The 20254-nt window shown below is 37.2% G+C and overlaps 1 protein-coding gene across 2 annotated transcripts in view; it reads right to left on the bottom strand.

Annotated features, from left to right (window-relative positions):
• Window positions 1-20254, bottom strand: part of Fam172a (family with sequence similarity 172 member A) — a 361350-nt gene that overhangs the window by 286552 nt on the left and 54544 nt on the right. For both annotated transcript variants that reach the window (XM_029543911.1, XM_029543910.1), the window contains exon 4: window positions 9559-9624. In XM_029543911.1, coding sequence (XP_029399771.1) covers window positions 9559-9624 — 66 coding nt within the window. The remainder of the gene's footprint in view (window positions 1-9558; window positions 9625-20254) is intronic.

Below are 20254 nucleotides of genomic sequence, written 5' to 3'. Positions count from 1 at the left end.
GAAAGGAAAGGAAAGGAAAGGAAAGGAAAGGAAAGGAAAGGAAAGGAAAGGAAAGGAAAGGAAAGGAAAGGAAAGGAAAGGAAAGGAAAGGAAAGGAACTATCTAAAACTCCAAGTACAAGTACAAGGTGCTCCATGTAATTGGGCTTTGGAAAGACATTCAGACTGCAAACACAGGCATGCACAACAACTTGTATATGTTAACAACTTATTTATGCTTCATTTACTTAAGGATTAATTATCCATTTATATCTAGTTAATACACATATAATAAAAAGTAATTTTGATTATATACAACTTCAATTTCAACGATACTAGAGATGCTATGGAAGTCCAATCTCTGATCATTTCGTTACATATGTAATTCAAGCTCTATGGTACATCAATAAGAGCCAGGACTCAGAATGGAAGTCTTATTCAACCAGGTTAAAGCCAGAACAACTAGTAATAAAACCACAACTACATACATAAACGATCAATCTACATGCTGTATACTGCACCAGTTTTTGACTCCAGCAACAAAATACGTTCATACAGGTATCAGAGTTAGAACACATACACCCACACACAATTCTAAAAAAAATTCTTAGAAGTGAATCTAAAATTTTAAAATCTAAAATTTCCCATTCATTCAAAATGCACAAGAATAGAAAAATAAACCTAGGTTTAAAACAATATTGGTCTCATTATCTGATGTTGCTATATGTGTAAACAGAGCACAAGAGCAACTGGTTCAACAGGAACAGAATGGTTGGAGCTTATGAATAGCTACAACTTTTCTGTGAAGCTTTTCTTGTCTACAAAGAGCAACTCAAACTCTTCCTCATGAATCACTACTCCCTTTCTGTGTCTTGTTCACAACACATATAGCAACCCTCAAAGTGTATTCATTCATAGAGAGATGACTGATGTGCATGCATGGGAGTGCATGTGTGCATGCATGTGTGGCATACAAGTGTGTGTACATACATGTTTATGCCTTTGTGTGTATATATGCTCATTCATCTCTCTCCACTACAGTGTAAATCTAAAAAGAAATAATGTTTTCTAATTTATATTGGGCACTATTCTTAGTCTATAGCAGAGTCTAGCGTCTTATAGATACTCAGTAAATAAAGATTAAAAACCTTTGAATTATGGAATCATACTATTGACAGTGATATCCTTTAGATACAATGATTTTAAATGATTCAGAAGATTAATATCTAGAATGCACACAAAAACTTAAATAAACATAAAAAGCAAATAATCAAATTGCAAAATGTACTAAAGATCTGAATAAAGAATTCTCAAAAGAAGACGTAAAAATGAGGCATGACACTATGACTGAGGTTATGGAGCACTCACAAAAAGGGACCTAGCATGCAGCTGAAAGAGTCAGATGCAGATATTTGAACTCAACCAATGGACAGAAAGAAGGTGCTGATCCATTGAATTGAATTAGGAAAAGGCAGAAAGAAGCTGAGGAGGAGGGCAACCCTGTAGGAGGAGCAGCAGTCTCAATTAACATGAACCCCTGAGATCTCTCAGACACTGGACCACCAACCAGGCAGCACACACCAGCTGATATGAGGCCCCCAACACTTATACAGCAGAGGCCTGCTGGATCTGGGTTCAGTCAGGGCTGATGCACCTAACCCTCAAGAGACTAGAGTCCCCAGGGAGGTCAAGTTGGGTGGGGGTGGAGGGTGGAGACATCCTCATGGAGACAGGCGAATGGGCGGAGGTATGGGATGTGGAACAGTCGGTGGGTAGACTTGGTGGGGGGATAAAATCTGGAGGGTAAATAAGACAAATAATAGAAAAAAAAACATAAAAATAGCTGGTTATTTTTTTCAATGTGTTAAACATCTATAGCTATCAAGGACATGCAAATTAATATCAATTCTAGCTCACAACAGTCATAATGGCAATTATTAAAAAACAAATAACTATATATGTATATATATATATACACACACACACACACACAAACACACAAACACACACACACACATGCACACACACTGTCTTCTGAGTCTTACATTTCTCCCATTTTCTCTTCTACAATGTTCCCTGAAACTTAGATAGGGTGGTGTAAATATTCCATTTAGGTCTAAGCAATCAGCTGCCACTAACTCTCAAACCTAGGGCAGCTATGACTTTATGCATTTATTGCCATTCATTGCAAACAGAAAACTCTTTGATTAAGGCTGAGGGTGATATTTTTCTAAGGGTATGAATATTTAGAAGGATGTATGAGGCCATGTCAGTTTATCTACACAGCAATGGTGCATGCCTCCCCATTTCCCAAGGCTTAATGCCTGATTTCATATCTATATCTATATCTGTATCTATATCTATATATACAAATACACACTCATATATACAAACACATATATGTATATACATAAATATACATATGTATGAATGTAATGTATGTATGTATGGATGGATGGATGAAAGCCCGGGCATAGAAAGACAAATGTCACATGTTCTCTCTCATGTGGGCCTTCTAGCTTTGAATCTTCAGATGTATGTGTTTAACTTGCACTACTTATAGAAGGAAGAAAATGAGGAAGTAGTCACTAGGTTAGGGGACTCTTTCAGAACAGAGAGGATACTAGAAAGTAAATAACAGAAAAGCAGAGAGTAAGAATTTCAGGGATAGAAATATTTAACCATGGATGGGCTGGATGGTTGGGGAGATGAAAGAGCAGAGGGAGAACTAAACAAAGTGAAAGCAAGTATGAAAACTTGTATGGAAATAAAGATTGAATGGTGTATAAAAACTTACGAGATTAAAAAGGGGGGGGGGAGGATGCCTTGAATATCCAGGTAGTGCTGTTCACAAAAGCCTAGGAATATTAAACAAAATTTCTAGTGCCTGATATGAAGTACATTTTTATGAATAATTAGTCAGGAAAGCCTTCAGGGATCATGAAAATAGTACAGGCCTCTGCCACTTATTCCTCTTAATTACCAACCAGAACTAATAATAATTCCCTATTGCTGAAGACATGAGACTATATTCATTGCAAAATATAGAGCAAACAAGGAAGAAGTGAATTAAAAGCTTCCTCTCCACTGGCTAGCTTACAGAATCCTAAAAGGCACGGTGCAAGCTCCTGGGGAAAAAAGGCAACAGCCATCTTCACCTGTTGTTAGTCCTATGAATTGTACTAACTTGCTAGGCAAGATGTCCCTACTAGTGCAATAGTGGTGCAACTGTTATTGGAATAACCAACCACTGTCTTATTGAATTTGAGGTTTCCTTCACAGGAATAAATTCATGTCTGGTATTTTATAAAAACCAAAGTCTGAGAAGATCTTAAACCTTGGGAAATGGGAAGGCAAGTACTACTGTTGTGTAGCTAAACTGACACAGCCTCATACTGCCTACTAAAAACTTATACCGTCAGATAAATATCAGCCTTAGAGAAGTTTTTGGCAGTGAACGCATAAACTCAGCTGCCCTAGTTTTAAGAATCAGTGGCAGCTGATTCTCAGACCTAAATGGAGCATTTATGCCACCCTTTCTAAATTTCAGGGAATATTGCATAAGAGAAAATAGGAGGAATGTAAGAACCAGAAGAAATGCAAAAGGACACAGTCATAACAATAATAATGCTATTAACAAGTAAGAGTTTCTCCTCTTACACAAGTTGGGCATGTCAATCATGTATAGAGGTGGAGGCTCATGAGGCCCTATCCCCACCTATAAAACTATTCAGTACAGGTGGGTTATAGAGAGAAGCAGCTACTATCTTCACTTGTGTACCCACAGAGGAGCCCATCAGGATCTAATGGTCACAAAGAAGTCATTTATTAATCCAAGTTCCCAAATAGTGTAATTGTTCTGTTTGTCTGAGATAGGGTTGTGTGAGTTAGGCTGGCTTCAGGGTTGCCACGGAAGAGAAGATGATGCTGAATCTTTGTCCCTTGGCTCCAATGCAGTGTGCAAAGGTAACAAGCATGACTACGTCCAGTTCCCAGACATCATTTCAAGCAATGGAAAATTATTCCTTTGAATTCAAGAACAATCTTTAACACTAGAAGAATAATTATTTTCAAAAATGAAAATTGCTATAATTCTACTTGAGAATTTTTTATGAGACTAAAGCTAAAGGCAGCCATGAATTAACTGGAATTGACCAGTTAAAAAAAAGTCATTGAAACATATGTGAAATTCAGAGTGTACAATGAAAGACAACACTGAGGTCAAACAATGTATATAAAAATATGAATGGCAGAATGGGAAGAGCGATATGTGTACAAATCATTGGGTAGAACTGACCAGAGTAAACCAGAAAAGTGACTCTGAACGTGGTAAATACAACTTGCTTTGTATAAGGTAGTGCTAAATTTATATAGCAAAATATTTATATAAATAAAATAGTGTTTCCTCACTACCTCAATAAAGTTTGGAAATGACTACAAGGATGTTTATCTCAAACACTGCAAGCAGCTAACCTAAGCCTTTTAAAAATAAAACACAAAGGTCATCCTAATACAGTCCAATTTACATGTTCCCAGATCATGAGACTGTACCAAATAATTTATAGCACTTAGCAGTTCACTGTGGAATACTTGTGAACACCAAAAAGTGATATTTCTCTTAAACAAAATGTATATAATAAACTAAAATGATATTTCATAGAGAAATTATTAATCACACTCACATCTCTACCTCTCACATGAGCAGGAATGTGGCAGCTGAGAACATTCGTGCTTATTACCCTGTGCTTGTGCTGAACATAAGCATGATCATGACTGTCATTCCTTTCTTCCCCAAATGCTACCACCTTAAAAGTGATGTAAGGGCCCCTCTACTGAAGGTTTGAAAGTAAACTTAGTTCAGTAAGAAGGGGAAACAGTTGCTAATATTCTTTCAGTAGAAAAGAATATTCTATTTTAAAAAACCGAACACTCTCAGTACTAACTCGTACTTAGAGAAAGCAAGAGAGAAGTAATCATTATTGACGAATAACTTCCACATTTTGTAACATAGAACCATTTATGAAAGACAGACCTTTTTAAGCTTAAAAAGGGATTTATTAATCAAACAATAAACACAGTGCAAATCTTTCTATAAACGTACATTAAATTTAAAGTGAGATTTACCAAATTTATAAAACAAAGTTCTCAATCTAATTTCAGGTTTTTCTCTTTAGAAAATTTAAAATTCAATCCAAACCACTCTCATTTAGCCAATTGAGGTTTGTGCTATAAATCTAGAGAGCACTTCAAGATTTCCAAAGACTCAAAGGGAGGGGCCTTGGATGAATGCCCCACAGAAGGGAGAGGGAACTTATAGAGCCCATCTACAGCAGGAAGTCAGGACATCAAGTGGGAGATGGGGTTGTCATCCCACAGTCACATCTCTGACCCATGACTGTTCCTGTCTGAAAGAATTACAGGGATGGAAATGGAGAGGAGCCTGAGGAAAAGGAGGTCCAGCGACAGGCCCAAAGTGGGATTCAGCTCAAGAGAAGGTCCCAAGATCTGACACTATTACTGAGGCTATGGAGCACTCACAGAAAGGGACCTAGCATGACTGCCCTCTGAAAGACCCAACAAGCAGCTGAAAGAGTCACATACAGATATTTGCACCCAACCAATGAACAGAAGTAGCTGACCCCTGTTGCTGAATTAGGGAAGGCTAAAAGAAGCTGAGGAGAAGGGTGATCCTGTAGGAGGACCAGCAGTCTTAATTAATCTGGACCCCCGAGATCTCTCAAACACTGGGCCACCAAACATACAGCATACACCAGCTGATATGAGTCCCACAACATACATAGAGTAGAGGACCTCTGGGTCTGTGTTCATTCAGAGAGGATGCACCTAACCATCACCAGACTGGAGGCCCGAGGGAATGTAGAGGTCAGGTGGGGTGGAGATTGGGGGCATCCACATGGAGGTGAGGTGGATTGGGTAGGAGCTGTGGGACATGGAATAGTCAGAGGGTGGATGGGGGCAGGGAATGGAATATGGAGTGTAAAAAATAAACTGATTTTCTGGAGTCCAGCTTCTTGATTTCTCTGTATATATTGCATATTAGTTGCGTATCAGATTTAGGATTGGTAAAAATCCTTTCCCAATCTGTTGGTGGCCTTTTTGTCTTATTGACAGTGTCTTTTGCCTTACAGAAGCTTTGCAATTTTATGAGTTCCCATTTGTCAATTCTCGATCTTACAGTACAAGCCACTGGAGTCCTGCTCAGGAATTTTTTCCCTGTGCCCATATCTTTGAGGCTTTTCCCCGCTTTCTCATCTATAAGTTTTAGTGTCTCTGGTTTTATGTGGAGTTCCTTGATCCACTTAGACTTGAGTTTAGTACAAGGAGATAAGAATGGATCAATTCACATTCTTCTGATCCATACCATAACCAACCACTAAACGCAGACACTATTGCATATGCCAGCAAGAATTTGCTGACAGGACCCTGATATAGCTGTCTCTTGTGAGGCTATGCCAGTGCCTGGCAGATACAGAAGTGGATGCTGGCAGTCAGCTATTGGATGGAACACAGGGCCCCCAATGCAGGAGCTAGAGAAAGTACCCAAGGAGCTGAAGGGGGATGTAACCCTATAGGAGGAACAATATGAACTTACCAGTACCCCCTGAGCTCATATCTCTAGCTGCATATATAGCAGAAGATGGTCTAGTCGGCCATCATTGGGAGGAGAGGCCCTTGGTCTTGCAAAGATTATATGCCCCAATATACGGGGAATACCAGAGCTAGGAAGCGGGAGTGGGTGGGTTGGAGAGCAGGACAGGGGAAGGGTATAAGGGACTTTTGGGATAGCATTTGAATTATAAATGAAGAAAATATCTAATCAAAAATTGTTTAAATAAAAAATAAAATAAAACAAAAATAAAAATAAAAACTGAAATAAAATTAAAAACAAAAAAGACTTCCAAAGAAGCAGAAACGTTATAATCAACAAAAGACAGGATATGGATAGTCTCAAGAGTCTTTAAGTGTTCTTCTTTAGAGACCGAATAAAGTGATAAATTTTTTCTTTAAATTTCAGGAGGAAAAAATTTATATAGGTCATTTGCTTCCTTACTTTGAGCTTCCATCTCACTATGGAGCCCCAGCTGGCCTGGAAATCAATAGAACCAGGCTGTCCTCAACCTCACACAGAGCTGCAGGCATCTCCCAACTAAGCTCTGGGATTAAAGGCATGTGCCACAATACCCAGCTTCAACACACACTGTTTACAGAATAGGAAAGTGGGCCTCCATGGAATACCTGCCTAGAAAAGCTGCTAACCAGGAGTGGAACCAGCCAAAGAGAAAGAATTCTGTTTTAAACGAAGCTGAAAAGATGTGGAGATGTGAAGAGTTTTGACCTCGGACATGGAGATGCAGTTTGGAATTTGCCCATCTGGTTTTTGGTCTTCTTTTGGTCCAGTATTTCCTCAGTATGAAGCTTTGGAATAGTATACCCTGTGATGGTGGTATGTGATCTGCTTTTTATTATTTTAATTTTATAAGGGATTGCAGTTACATGATGGAATGAATCTCTGAAGAGACTTGGAACTTTGGACTTTTAACATTATTGAGACTGTTAGAAACTTGGGACTTTTGCAGTTGGACTAAATGTATTTTGCATTTATACTACTGGTACGTATGGCCCCCATAAACTCATGTGTTTAAACACATCTATGGGGCCAGGGAGTAGAATGGGGTAGATTGAATATGCTTGGTCCAGGGAGTTGCACTATAAGGAGATGTGGCCTTTGGAGAAGGTTGGCCTTAGTAGAGGAAGTGTGTCACTCTGGGGGTGAGCTTTGAGACCCTTCTAGCTGCCTAAAAAACAGTCTCCCGTTTGCCTTCAGGATAAGATAAAGAACTCTCAGCTTTTCTCCAGCACCATTCCTGCCTGGACACTGCAATGCTTTCCACCTTGATGAAAATGAACTGAACGTCTAAACCTGTAAATCAGTGCCAAGGAAATATTGTCATTTTTAAGAAAAAAAGAAAAAAGGCGGGTGTGAAGTCAAGAGTTTTGATTCCCCAAAGGACAACTATACTCACTGCAAATTTTAGATTTCCAGGCTTTCTTGAAAGAATCTATGTTTCAAACTAGAGCAAGGAATGGGCTATCTGTGGCATGCAATAACATTGTCTTTACTATTATATTAGCGAGTGTAACTTCAGTAAGCACTGATTGACTGGAATGAGTCAATGAATGCGTAATTTTAATTTCTACAACCAGAGGTTACCTACAAAAGATTAAATGAAAAATAGTTTTTACTGGAACTATGTAATCAAAGGGGAAAATCTAATAAGCAAGGTATCTTCAAACTCCTCAATAACATGACCCAGGGTATTAAAAATACTCCGCCAAAGTTCAGAGAAATTACCTATATATAAAGTTTTATATATTAAATAAATTAATTTCATTGTCATCTGGAATCATGTCATAAAATGAAAGAGTTGTCAGGAACAGCAAAAGTCACCTAATCTAGTCCAGCAATCATTTTACACCGAAGATTACTATCTTTTCATTTTAAAAACTTAGTGTTTTGTGATATAAATTAATAATACATATATGTATGCAAGAAAAATTAAGAAAAGAGGAAGCCATAAATTTAAAAGAGAGAAGTTGCTGTGTATTGCGTGGGGGGAAGGAATATTTGGAGGGAGGAAAGGATAGGAAGGGTGCAATGTTATAATTCAATTAAAAGTAAAAAAAAAAAAAAAAAAAAAAAGATAAGACATTTTGTTTAGAATTTGAGACTAAAAATAAATCCCAAACGTTTACATTCCAAAATTTCAAAAATATACAAAATTTCCAAATATTCCTCTAATAAAAAGATCACTAGTAATATTTTAAAAAACAAAAACAAAAATTAGGAATGACTTTGGTAATGTGTAGAGAGTGGGAAAAGCACTTTCTGTAGAAATAAGGGGCTACAGATAGCTTAGTGCTAAGAGCAGCACGGGCTACTGCTACAGAGGACCCAGGTTCAAATCCCACCATCAACCCATGGTCAAACTCTGCAATAACACGACTTCCAGGAGATCTGATGCCCTGTGTGAGGCAGACACATACATGTAGACAAGATACTCATTAAAATATAAAATATAAAATTAAATAAAAGAATTTTAAAAAGAAACCTGTTTTGAAGAATCAAACAATACTTAAAGAGTTAATGAATACTTGTTACAATGTAAAGTACACAGAAACAAATATGAAACAATGTTTTATTTGTTTTATACGTAACAAATAAAAACAGTACAGGAAATGAGAAATGGTCATCATCTTAGTAAACTTGCCATGAGCATCGCTCACCTTTTACATTTGAAGTGTTATGTTGTAGGAACTATTACAGAAGAGTGAGGAGATTTACAGGCATTGGGTTATTAGTATCGACAGATACTTAAACTTACCACATACTTTAACATACTTTAACACATAACGCATACTTTAACATACTTAACACATAACAGATACTTTAACCTTAGCATAGTTAACTGACAATAAAAATTTTCTCCTGGACTGAAAATCATTTTATATAGAGCAAGGCATTTTATTTGGAATAAACATTTTTGAAAGTTGAACTTACTGGAATAGAGATTTTTTTCAAATTACAGTCACTTTCCAGGAGTTCATAAACATATCTTGTGATGATCTAAGGAGGAAAGAAATAAAATATTAAGATCCAATATCAACTACTCTCAAGATAAATTTGTTTTGATAAATTACTGAAGTCGGTGGTGTCGCACCCAGACTCTTACCAAGTAGGTAATGCTTTACCTTCTGTTGCTATGAGGATGGCTACTAAGGATTAAAACGAGTTTTACAAATTCCTGGAAAATACATAAGACTTTCTCTTTTGGAAATGAATAACTTGAAGTTTTCCAATGTTTCTAGAAATTGCTTCACTTCTTCGTAGATGTTACAAATAATGTAACTGCTCAAGGAATTTTATCTTGCCCCCATGAAATCACGAAAGAAGAATTTGTGAGAAGTATTATGAGTAGAAAAGGAAAACCAACCAGGCCAGGGCAAGTGCAGTCAATCCTGTGTTAATGGGTTAGGAAGTATGGTCTCCTCAAGGATGTCCACCCCGAGTCCTGAACACTTGTATGTATAAGTCACATGGTAACACTCCCAGCACATATGACCATTCTTAAAGACCTTGAGAAAAAGACTAGCTGGAATTAAAGAGGTGGCTCCATTCAAATCACCCATGTTCTTAAAAGTGGAAAGTTACAGAAGTATGATGTGTTACAGAGATGTCAGGAAAGCCTCAACTAGCTTTGCTGGGTTTGAAAGTTAAGAAAATCACAGGCCAAGAGATATGTCTTCCGGGGACCTATAGTTTACAACCACTATAAACATGAAAGTTCAATGCTATCCATGTGCTGAATTCTGCCAACAACACAAAAAACAAGCCACTGAATCTCTCCTTTAGACTGAAACTGCTTGCCCATACCTTCATTTTTCTCTGGCATGTCTCCTACTGATCCACAGAATTACAAGATAATAAATTTTCTCATTTTACACAAGAAATTAATGGCAACTTGTTAGGGCAGCAATGAGACATATTTATTTGGTAGGAAATAAGCAAAGATAGAAGGCCTGGAACAGGAGCAAATGTTTAATAGGCAGTTTGAATCATCATTGTAAGAGTATCTCTCATCTCAAAGACATTTGTAGTTACCTGTTGGCAAAATATCTCATACACTCATTTCAGTGGGAACATATGTCAGTCTTTGTAAAACAAAATGAGGAGTTTTGTGAAAGAAAGAAAAAAGGAAGGAAGGAAGGAAGCAAGGAAGGAAGGAAGGAAGGAAGGAAGAAAAAAAGGAAGAAAATTAAAATGTTGATTGCTTTAGTGCCATATTCAGTAATCTAAAGTTGATTCTTTAGCCTTCTTTCCTTAAGGAGGCTCTAATTCTTTTATGTATATGCATTTTATTTTAGAAATAATTTCATAGAAGTATATGAAAAATAACAGTAAGTTATTTCAACATTGATAACAAATTAAACTATCTAGTTATTAATCTCATAAATTTAACGGGATTGCTAATATCATGGTCCCTATAATTTCATTATAAAACAATAACTAAATATACTCTAAATAGTAGTAAAACATGTAAATTCAGACTTAAAATCATGTATGAAGCAACAGCAGTGGCCTATCACTTCAAGAGAAATGACTTATTATAAATGAGATTAGCTAAAATGATTTGATATTCTTGCAAACTTTAACATGTACTTATACAAAAAGAAACAAACAATCCATTAAACCCACACGAATTGGTGACTATGAAAATATTTGAGGAACATAACTTGAGGAAAAAAGTTACTCTATTTGGCAATTTAAGCCTTATATCAATAACAATTATAAAACCATAGACAATACCTTATTTTCATATTGTAGTTCTAAATCTGCTTATATTTGGCCTATTGGACAAGTGTCTGCTCTGGACCTTATTCTTTATCAAACTATGTAATAAAATCACTCGACCACTAAGAGTTACAGAAATATTACACATGACGGCTAATCGTGGGTGTCATCTTAAGTCCACGTACAATCGTCTAAAACTGAAGCTGCAGGGAAGCCCGTGAGTAGTTTTCGTCATCAAATGGAACAGGAAGACTCATAGTAAACATGGTCCATGCTACCTAGAAGCCCACACAAAAGAATATGAAAGATGGGAACTGCTTTATGGCTGCTTTCCCTCACTCTTGCTATCAAGTTTGTCTATCCTGTTACTGTGCTTAATACTGCGTTGGTTTTTTTCTTCATTTATTTAATTATTTATTTTATATTAGATGTTTTCTTTATTTACATTTCAAATGTTATTCCCTTTTCTAGTTTCCCCTAAGAAAACTCCCTATCCCCTCCCACCTCCCCCTGCTCACCAACCTCTCCTCCCATGGATGACTGACTAGGCCATCCTCTGCTACATATGAAGCTAGAGCCATGAGTCCAATCATACGTTTTCTTTGGTTGGAAGTTTAGTCCCAGGGATCTCTGGTGGTGCTGGTTAGTTCATCTTGTTCCTTGTATGGGGTTACAAGCCCCTTCAACTCCTTGGGGACTTTCTCTAGCACCTTTATTGAGGACCCTGTGCAGCGTCCGATGGATGGGGGTGAGCATCCACTTCAGTATTTGTCAGGCACTGGCAGAGCCTCTCAGCAAGCTCTTGTTGGCATCTGCAGTAGTGTCTGGGTTTGCTGGCTGTTTATGGGAGGGATCGCCAGGTGGGGCAATCTCTGGATGGTCATGCCTTCAGTCTCTGCTTCACACCTTATCTCTGTAACTCTTCCCATGGGTATTCTGCTCCACCTTCTAGGAAGGAACAAAGTATCTGCACTTTTGTCTTATTCTTCTAGAGTTTCATGTATTTTGCAAATTGGGTATTCTGAGCTTCGAGGCTAATATCCACTTATCAGTGAGTGCATATCATGTATGTTCTTTTGTGATTGGGTTATNTNACTCAGGATGTTATCCTCCAGATCCATCCATTTGTCTAAGAATTTCATGAATTCAACATTTTTAATACCTACATAATACTCTGTAAATGTACCACATTTTCTTTATCCATTCCTCTGATGAGGGACATCAAGGTTCTTTCCAACTTCTGGCTATTATAAATTAGGTTGGTCTGAACACAGTGGAGCATGTGTCCTTATTAGAAGTTGGATCATCTTCTGATTATATTCCCAGGAGTGGTATTTCTGAATCCTCCAGTAGTACTATATCCAATTTTCTGATAAACTGCTAAAATGATTTCTTCAGTCATTGTACCAGCTTGCAGTTCCATCAGCAATGGAGAAGTGTTCCTCTTTATTCACAACCTCACTGGCATCTGCTGTCATCTGAGTTTCTGATCAAAGCTATTCAGACTGGTGTGAGGTGGAATCTCAGGGTTGTTTTCATTTACATTTCCCTGATGACTAAGGATGTTGAAAATTTTTTTAGGTGTTTCTCAGCCATTCGGTATTCCTCAATTGAGAATTCTTTATATAGCTCTGTACCCCATTTTTTAATAGGATTATTTGATTTTCTGGATTCTAACTTGTTGAGTTCTTTGTATATACTGGATATTAGCCCTCTATCAGATTTAGGATTGGTAAAGATATTTTCCCATCGGTTGGATGGCTTTTTGTCATATTGACAGTGTCATTTGCCTTACAGAAGCTTTGCAGTTTTTTAAGGACCCATTTGTTAATTCTTGATCTTACAGTACAAAACACTGGTGTTTTGTTCAGAAATTTTTTCCCCTGTGCCAGATTGTTCAACGCTCTTCCCCACTTTCTTCTCTATAAGATTCAGTGTCTCTGAATCCTATATATTTTTACATGGAGTTCCTTAATCCACTTAGACTTGAGTTTGTATAAGGAGATAAGGATGGATCAATTTCCATTCTTTGACATAACCTCCAATTTAGCCTGCACCATTTGTTAAAAATGCTGTCTTTCTTCTACTCGATGGTTTTAGCTCTTTGGTCAAAGATCAACTGACCATATGTGTGTGGGTTCATTTCTGGGTCTTCAATTCTATTCCATCGATCTACCTGCCTGTCACTGTACCAGTACCAGGCAGTTTTTATCACAATTGATATGTAGTACAGCTTGAGGTCAGGCATGATGATTCCACCAGAAGTTCTTTCATTGCTGAGAATAAATAATAATTTGCTATTCTAGGTTTTTTCGTTATTCCAGATGAATTTGCAAACTGCACTTTCTAACTCGGTGAAGAATTGACTTGAAATTTTGATGGGGATTGCATTGAATCTCTAGATTGCTTTCAGCAAAATGGTCATTTTTACTATGATAATCCTGCCAATCCATGAGCATGGGAGATCTTTCCATCTTATGAGATCTCTGATTTCTTTCTTCAGAGACTTGAAGTTCTTATCATACAGATCTTTGACTTCCTTAGAGTCACACCAAGGTGTTTTATATTATTTGTAACTACTGTGAAGGGTGTTGTTTCCCTAATTTCTTTCTTATACTTTATGTAGAGAAAGGCAGCTGAATTGTTTGAATTAATTTTATATCCAGCTACTTTGCTGAAATTGTTAATCAGGTTTAGGAATTCTGTTGTGGAATTTTAGGGGTCACTTATGTATACTATCATATCATCTGCAAATATTGATATTTTGCCATCTTCCTTTCCAATTTGTATTCTTTTGATCTCCTTTTATTGTCTAATTGCTCTGGCTAGGACTTCAAGTACTATATTGAATAGGTAGGAAAAGAGAGGGCAGCCTTGTCTAGTCCCTAATTTTAGTGGGATTGCTAAAAGTTTATCTCCATTTAGTTTGATGTTAGCTACTGGTTTGCTGTATATTGCTTTTACTATATTTAGGTATGGGCCGTGAATTCCTGATCTTTCCAAGACTTTTATCATGAACAGTGTTGGATTTTATCAAATGCTTTCTCAACATCTAATGAGATGATCATGTGTTGTTTTATTTTTTGTGTTTGTTTATATAGTAGATGACATTGATATATTTATTGAACAATCCCTGCATCCCTGGGATGAAGCCTACTTGATCATGATGATCTTTTTTATTTGTTCTTGGATTTGGTTTGCAAGAATTTTACTGAGTATTTTTGTATCGATATTCATGCTATGGAAATCAGTATAAAAGCTCTACGAACAATGAAGCTTAGATCTACCACACAATCCAGCTACTTCACTTTTAGTTATAGACCTAATTAACACACTAAAGATACACTTGCCCATCGATGTCTACTTCTATACTATTGCCATTAGAGAGGAAACAGAAGCAGCCTGGAGGTTCACAACAAAAGACATGTAGAGAAAATATAATCCATACACTCAACTAGATGTGCATACTGAAACCTTAGAAACAGTGAGGAAAAAATATATCTTTGTTCCTATGCTCTCTGCAATTTTGCTGCAATGGCTGAAAGTTAACACACGTCACAAAAGAGCCTACTACCCAGGTATAATGTCTACGTTTCACTCAAAATGTAATGTTTTAACATTTAAATTTTCTTTTATAAAAGTCAGAAAATCGTAAGATTCAGAGGTATAAACATTTCCTTCCTCTCTGACTTAGAACCAGAATACAGATTATTCATAATGTAAATACCCTTCTTTTGCTGGGCTAAAGTACCGTAACCAAGGCATCTTAAAAGGTATTTAATTTGGCTTACAGCTTCAGAAAGCTAGAGTCCATGATGGCAGAATGAAGGAAAAACTGAAAGTACATATCTTATTCTATGTCAGTAGGCAGAAAGACCGTACAGGGAATCAGGAAGTCTTTTGAAACCTGAAAGCCAAACCCCAGTGACACTTCTTCCAAAGCGGCCACACATCCACATCATTCTCAAAAAATCCGAACAACTAAGGATCACAAATTCAAATATATGAGCCTATGGGAGCCATTCTCATTAAATCCGTAATAAGTAATAACATTCAAATCACTTCAAAATACATACATTCTAAAAGAGATCAAGAAAGATTATCTCTGTTTTTTATGATAATTTTCTTTTTTTTTCTTTTTTTAATTAGATATTTTCTTTATTTACATGTCAAATGTTATCCCCTTTCTTAGTTTCTCCTCTGAAAATCTCCTATCCTGTCCTGCTTGCCCCTGCTACCCAATCCACCCACTTCCACTTCCTTACACAGGTATTCCCCTATACTGGGATATAGAACCTTAACAGGACAAAGGGCCTCTTCTCCCACTGATGACTGTCTAAGCCATTCTCAGCTACATATGCAGCTAGAGCCTTGAGTCTCTTTATGTGTTGTCTTTGATTGGTGGTTTAGTCCCAGGGAGCTCTGGGGTTACTGGATAGTTCATATCCATTCTTATCTCCTTGGACAAAGCTGAAGACTAAGTGGATCAAGGAACTCCACATAANTGTTTTATATTATTTGTAACTACTGTGAAGGGTGTTGTTTCCCTAATTTCTTTCTTATACTTTATGTAGAGAAAGGCAGCTGAATTGTTTGAATTAATTTTATATCCAGCTACTTTGCTGAAATTGTTAATCAGGTTTAGGAATTCTGTTGTGGAATTTTAGGGGTCACTTATGTATACTATCATATCATCTGCAAATATTGATATTTTGCCATCTTCCTTTCCAATTTGTATTCTTTTGATCTCCTTTTATTGTCTAATTGCTCTGGCTAGGACTTCAAGTACTATATTGAATAGGTAGGAAAAGAGAGGGCAGCCTTGTCTAGTCCCTAATTTTAGTGGGATTGCTAAAAGTTTATCTCCATTTAGTTTGATGTTAGCTACTGGTTTGCTGTATATTGCTTTTACTATATTTAGGTATGGGCCGTGAATTCCTGATCTTTCCAAGACTTTTATCATGAACAGTGTTGGATTTTATCAAATGCTTTCTCAACATCTAATGAGATGATCATGTGTTGTTTTATTTTTTGTGTTTGTTTATATAGTAGATGACATTGATATATTTATTGAACAATCCCTGCATCCCTGGGATGAAGCCTACTTGATCATGATGATCTTTTTTATTTGTTCTTGGATTTGGTTTGCAAGAATTTTACTGAGTATTTTTGTATCGATATTCATGCTATGGAAATCAGTATAAAAGCTCTACGAACAATGAAGCTTAGATCTACCACACAATCCAGCTACTTCACTTTTAGTTATAGACCTAATTAACACACTAAAGATACACTTGCCCATCGATGTCTACTTCTATACTATTGCCATTAGAGAGGAAACAGAAGCAGCCTGGAGGTTCACAACAAAAGACATGTAGAGAAAATATAATCCATACACTCAACTAGATGTGCATACTGAAACCTTAGAAACAGTGAGGAAAAAATATATCTTTGTTCCTATGCTCTCTGCAATTTTGCTGCAATGGCTGAAAGTTAACACACGTCACAAAAGAGCCTACTACCCAGGTATAATGTCTACGTTTCACTCAAAATGTAATGTTTTAACATTTAAATTTTCTTTTATAAAAGTCAGAAAATCGTAAGATTCAGAGGTATAAACATTTCCTTCCTCTCTGACTTAGAACCAGAATACAGATTATTCATAATGTAAATACCCTTCTTTTGCTGGGCTAAAGTACCGTAACCAAGGCATCTTAAAAGGTATTTAATTTGGCTTACAGCTTCAGAAAGCTAGAGTCCATGATGGCAGAATGAAGGAAAAACTGAAAGTACATATCTTATTCTATGTCAGTAGGCAGAAAGACCGTACAGGGAATCAGGAAGTCTTTTGAAACCTGAAAGCCAAACCCCAGTGACACTTCTTCCAAAGCGGCCACACATCCACATCATTCTCAAAAAATCCGAACAACTAAGGATCACAAATTCAAATATATGAGCCTATGGGAGCCATTCTCATTAAATCCGTAATAAGTAATAACATTCAAATCACTTCAAAATACATACATTCTAAAAGAGATCAAGAAAGATTATCTCTGTTTTTTATGATAATTTTCTTTTTTTTTCTTTTTTTAATTAGATATTTTCTTTATTTACATGTCAAATGTTATCCCCTTTCTTAGTTTCTCCTCTGAAAATCTCCTATCCTGTCCTGCTTGCCCCTGCTACCCAATCCACCCACTTCCACTTCCTTACACAGGTATTCCCCTATACTGGGATATAGAACCTTAACAGGACAAAGGGCCTCTTCTCCCACTGATGACTGTCTAAGCCATTCTCAGCTACATATGCAGCTAGAGCCTTGAGTCTCTTTATGTGTTGTCTTTGATTGGTGGTTTAGTCCCAGGGAGCTCTGGGGTTACTGGATAGTTCATATCCATTCTTATCTCCTTGGACAAAGCTGAAGACTAAGTGGATCAAGGAACTCCACATAACACTGAAACTTACAGAGGAGAAAGTGGGGAAGAGCCTCCAAGATATGGGCACAGGGGAAAAATTACCGAACAGAATAACAATGGCTTGTGCTGTAAGAATGAGAATCGACAAATGGGATCTCATGAAATTGCAAAGCTTCTGTAAGGCAAAGGACACTGTCAATAAGACAAAACGGCAACCAACAGATTGGGAAAAGATCTTTACTAATCCTAAATCCAATAGGGGGCTAAAATCCAATATACACGGAGAACTGAAGAAGTTGGACTCCAGAAAACCAAATAACTGTATTAAAAAATGAGGTACAGAGCTAAACAAAGAATTCTCAACTGAGGAATACTGAATGGCTGAGAAGCACTTAAAAAATGTTCAGCAACCTTAATAATCAGGGAAATGCAAACCAAAACAACCCTGAGACTCCACCTCACACCAGCCAGAATGCCTATGATCAAAACTCAGGTGACAGCAGATGCTGGTGAGGATGTAGAGAAAGAAGAACACTTCTCCATTGCTGATGTGACTGCAAGCTGGTACAACCACTCTGAAAATCAGTTTGGCAATTGCTCAGAAAATTGGACATAGTTCTAGAGGAAGATCCAACATTTACTCTCCTGGGCATACATCCAGAAGATGCTCAAACTTATAATAAGGACACATGCTCCACTATGAACTTATTTATAATAGCCAGAAGCTGGAAAAGAACCAGATGTCCCTCAACAGAAGAATGGATAAAGAAAATGTGGTACATTTACATAATGAAGTACTACGCAGCTATTCAAAACAATGAATTCATGAAATTCTTAGACAAATGGATGGATCTGGAGGATATCATCCTAAGTGGGGTAAACCAATCACAAAAGAACACACATGATATGCACTCACTAATTAGTGGGTATTAGCCCATAAGCTCAGAAAACCCAAGATACAATTTGCAAAACACATGAAACTCAAGAAGAAGGAAGACCAAAGTGTGGATACTTCGATTCTTCTTAGAATGGGGAACAAAATACCCATAGACAGAGTTACAGAGACAAAGTTCAGAGCAGAGACTGAAGGAATGACCATACAGAGACTGTCCCACCTGGGGATCCACCCCATAAACAGCCACTAAAACCAGATACTATTGCAGATGCCAACAAGAGCTTACTGACAGGAGACTGATACAGCTGTCTCCTGAGAGGCTCTGCCAGTGCCTGACTAATACAGAAATGGATGCTCACAGTCATTCATTAGAGAGAGCACAGGGTCCCCAATGAGAAGAAATTATTCAAGGAGCTGAAGGGGTTTGCAGCCCCATAGGAGATTATTTCTATTTTAATAACCCATGTAAGAAACAGGAACACCTCTCCAATGACCATCACAATTTAAATAGCAATTTTCACTCTTCTGAAACAACATCAAGTACTGCTACCAGCTCTGTAGCTCCAGAAATTTATCATTCTTTGAAGTATAAAGGGACCAGTATGAGAACTCATTTGGATTTGCTCACAAGGACCCACATCAGATGGTTCACATAACTTAACTCTGGATCTAGTGGTTTTGACACCATCTTCTGAGTTCTAAGGACACCAGCATTCATGTGTATTTGTGTGCTCACACATGCATGCATGGGCATGTGCACACATGCGTGCAAGCACACACATATACACACACACAAAACCTAAAATTAAATAAATAAAAGATTATAAACTTATATAATCTTGTATTGGTGGTGCACACCTTTAATCTCAGCACTTGGGAGGCAGAGAGAGGTGGATTTCTAAGTTCGAGTTCAGCCTGGTCTATGGAGTGAGTTCCAGGACAGCCAGGGCTACACAGAGAAACCCTGTCTCGAAACATGCCCCCCCACACCACAAAAAAAAAAAAAAAAAAAAAAGATTATAAACTTAATCTCTTCCCTTGCCACAGAATCCTACTGGTATGATACACATTACTATATGTTGCTAAAGAAAAATACTACCCTACAGTTATATCTTCCTGTTTCACTAATCTATACTTTAAGCAAATGGTACCATTGCTCTGTAAGAAGTTATAATGTAAGATAACTATCATATTTGAAAGAAAAATAGAAATACTTCCTAAACACATGCCATCTCTTCTACTCTGACTGCAGCATGTAATGACTATGGTATCATCCTAGAGGAAGCCTACATGCCAGGTAACTGGTTCAACTGACAAGATTTTGTAGATGGTGAAGCCCACCATTAAGCCAGACACTAGTGAAAAACAAACAAACAAACAAACATATAAACATCAATTTTTTGGAGACAATTCAAACTAAACAAACATTACACAAGAGTACTTTACTTTAAAAACTACATGATCTAATTAAACCTTTCACCGGGAGCTTCCGAGAGCCCGCAAGATCTGCTAGCCCCCTTTACTTACCACTTGTCAGTATCCTCTTTTCAAAGAGTGAAAATTTCCACAACTAACATCACTAAGTACAAGTCAT

Source organism: Mus pahari, chromosome 11 (assembly GCF_900095145.1).
Source record: "Mus pahari chromosome 11, PAHARI_EIJ_v1.1, whole genome shotgun sequence".
Classification (NCBI taxonomy): Eukaryota; Metazoa; Chordata; class Mammalia; order Rodentia; family Muridae; genus Mus; species Mus pahari.
Note: the sequence above shows the minus strand (reverse complement) of the source record. Positions and strands in the feature narration are given on the sequence as shown.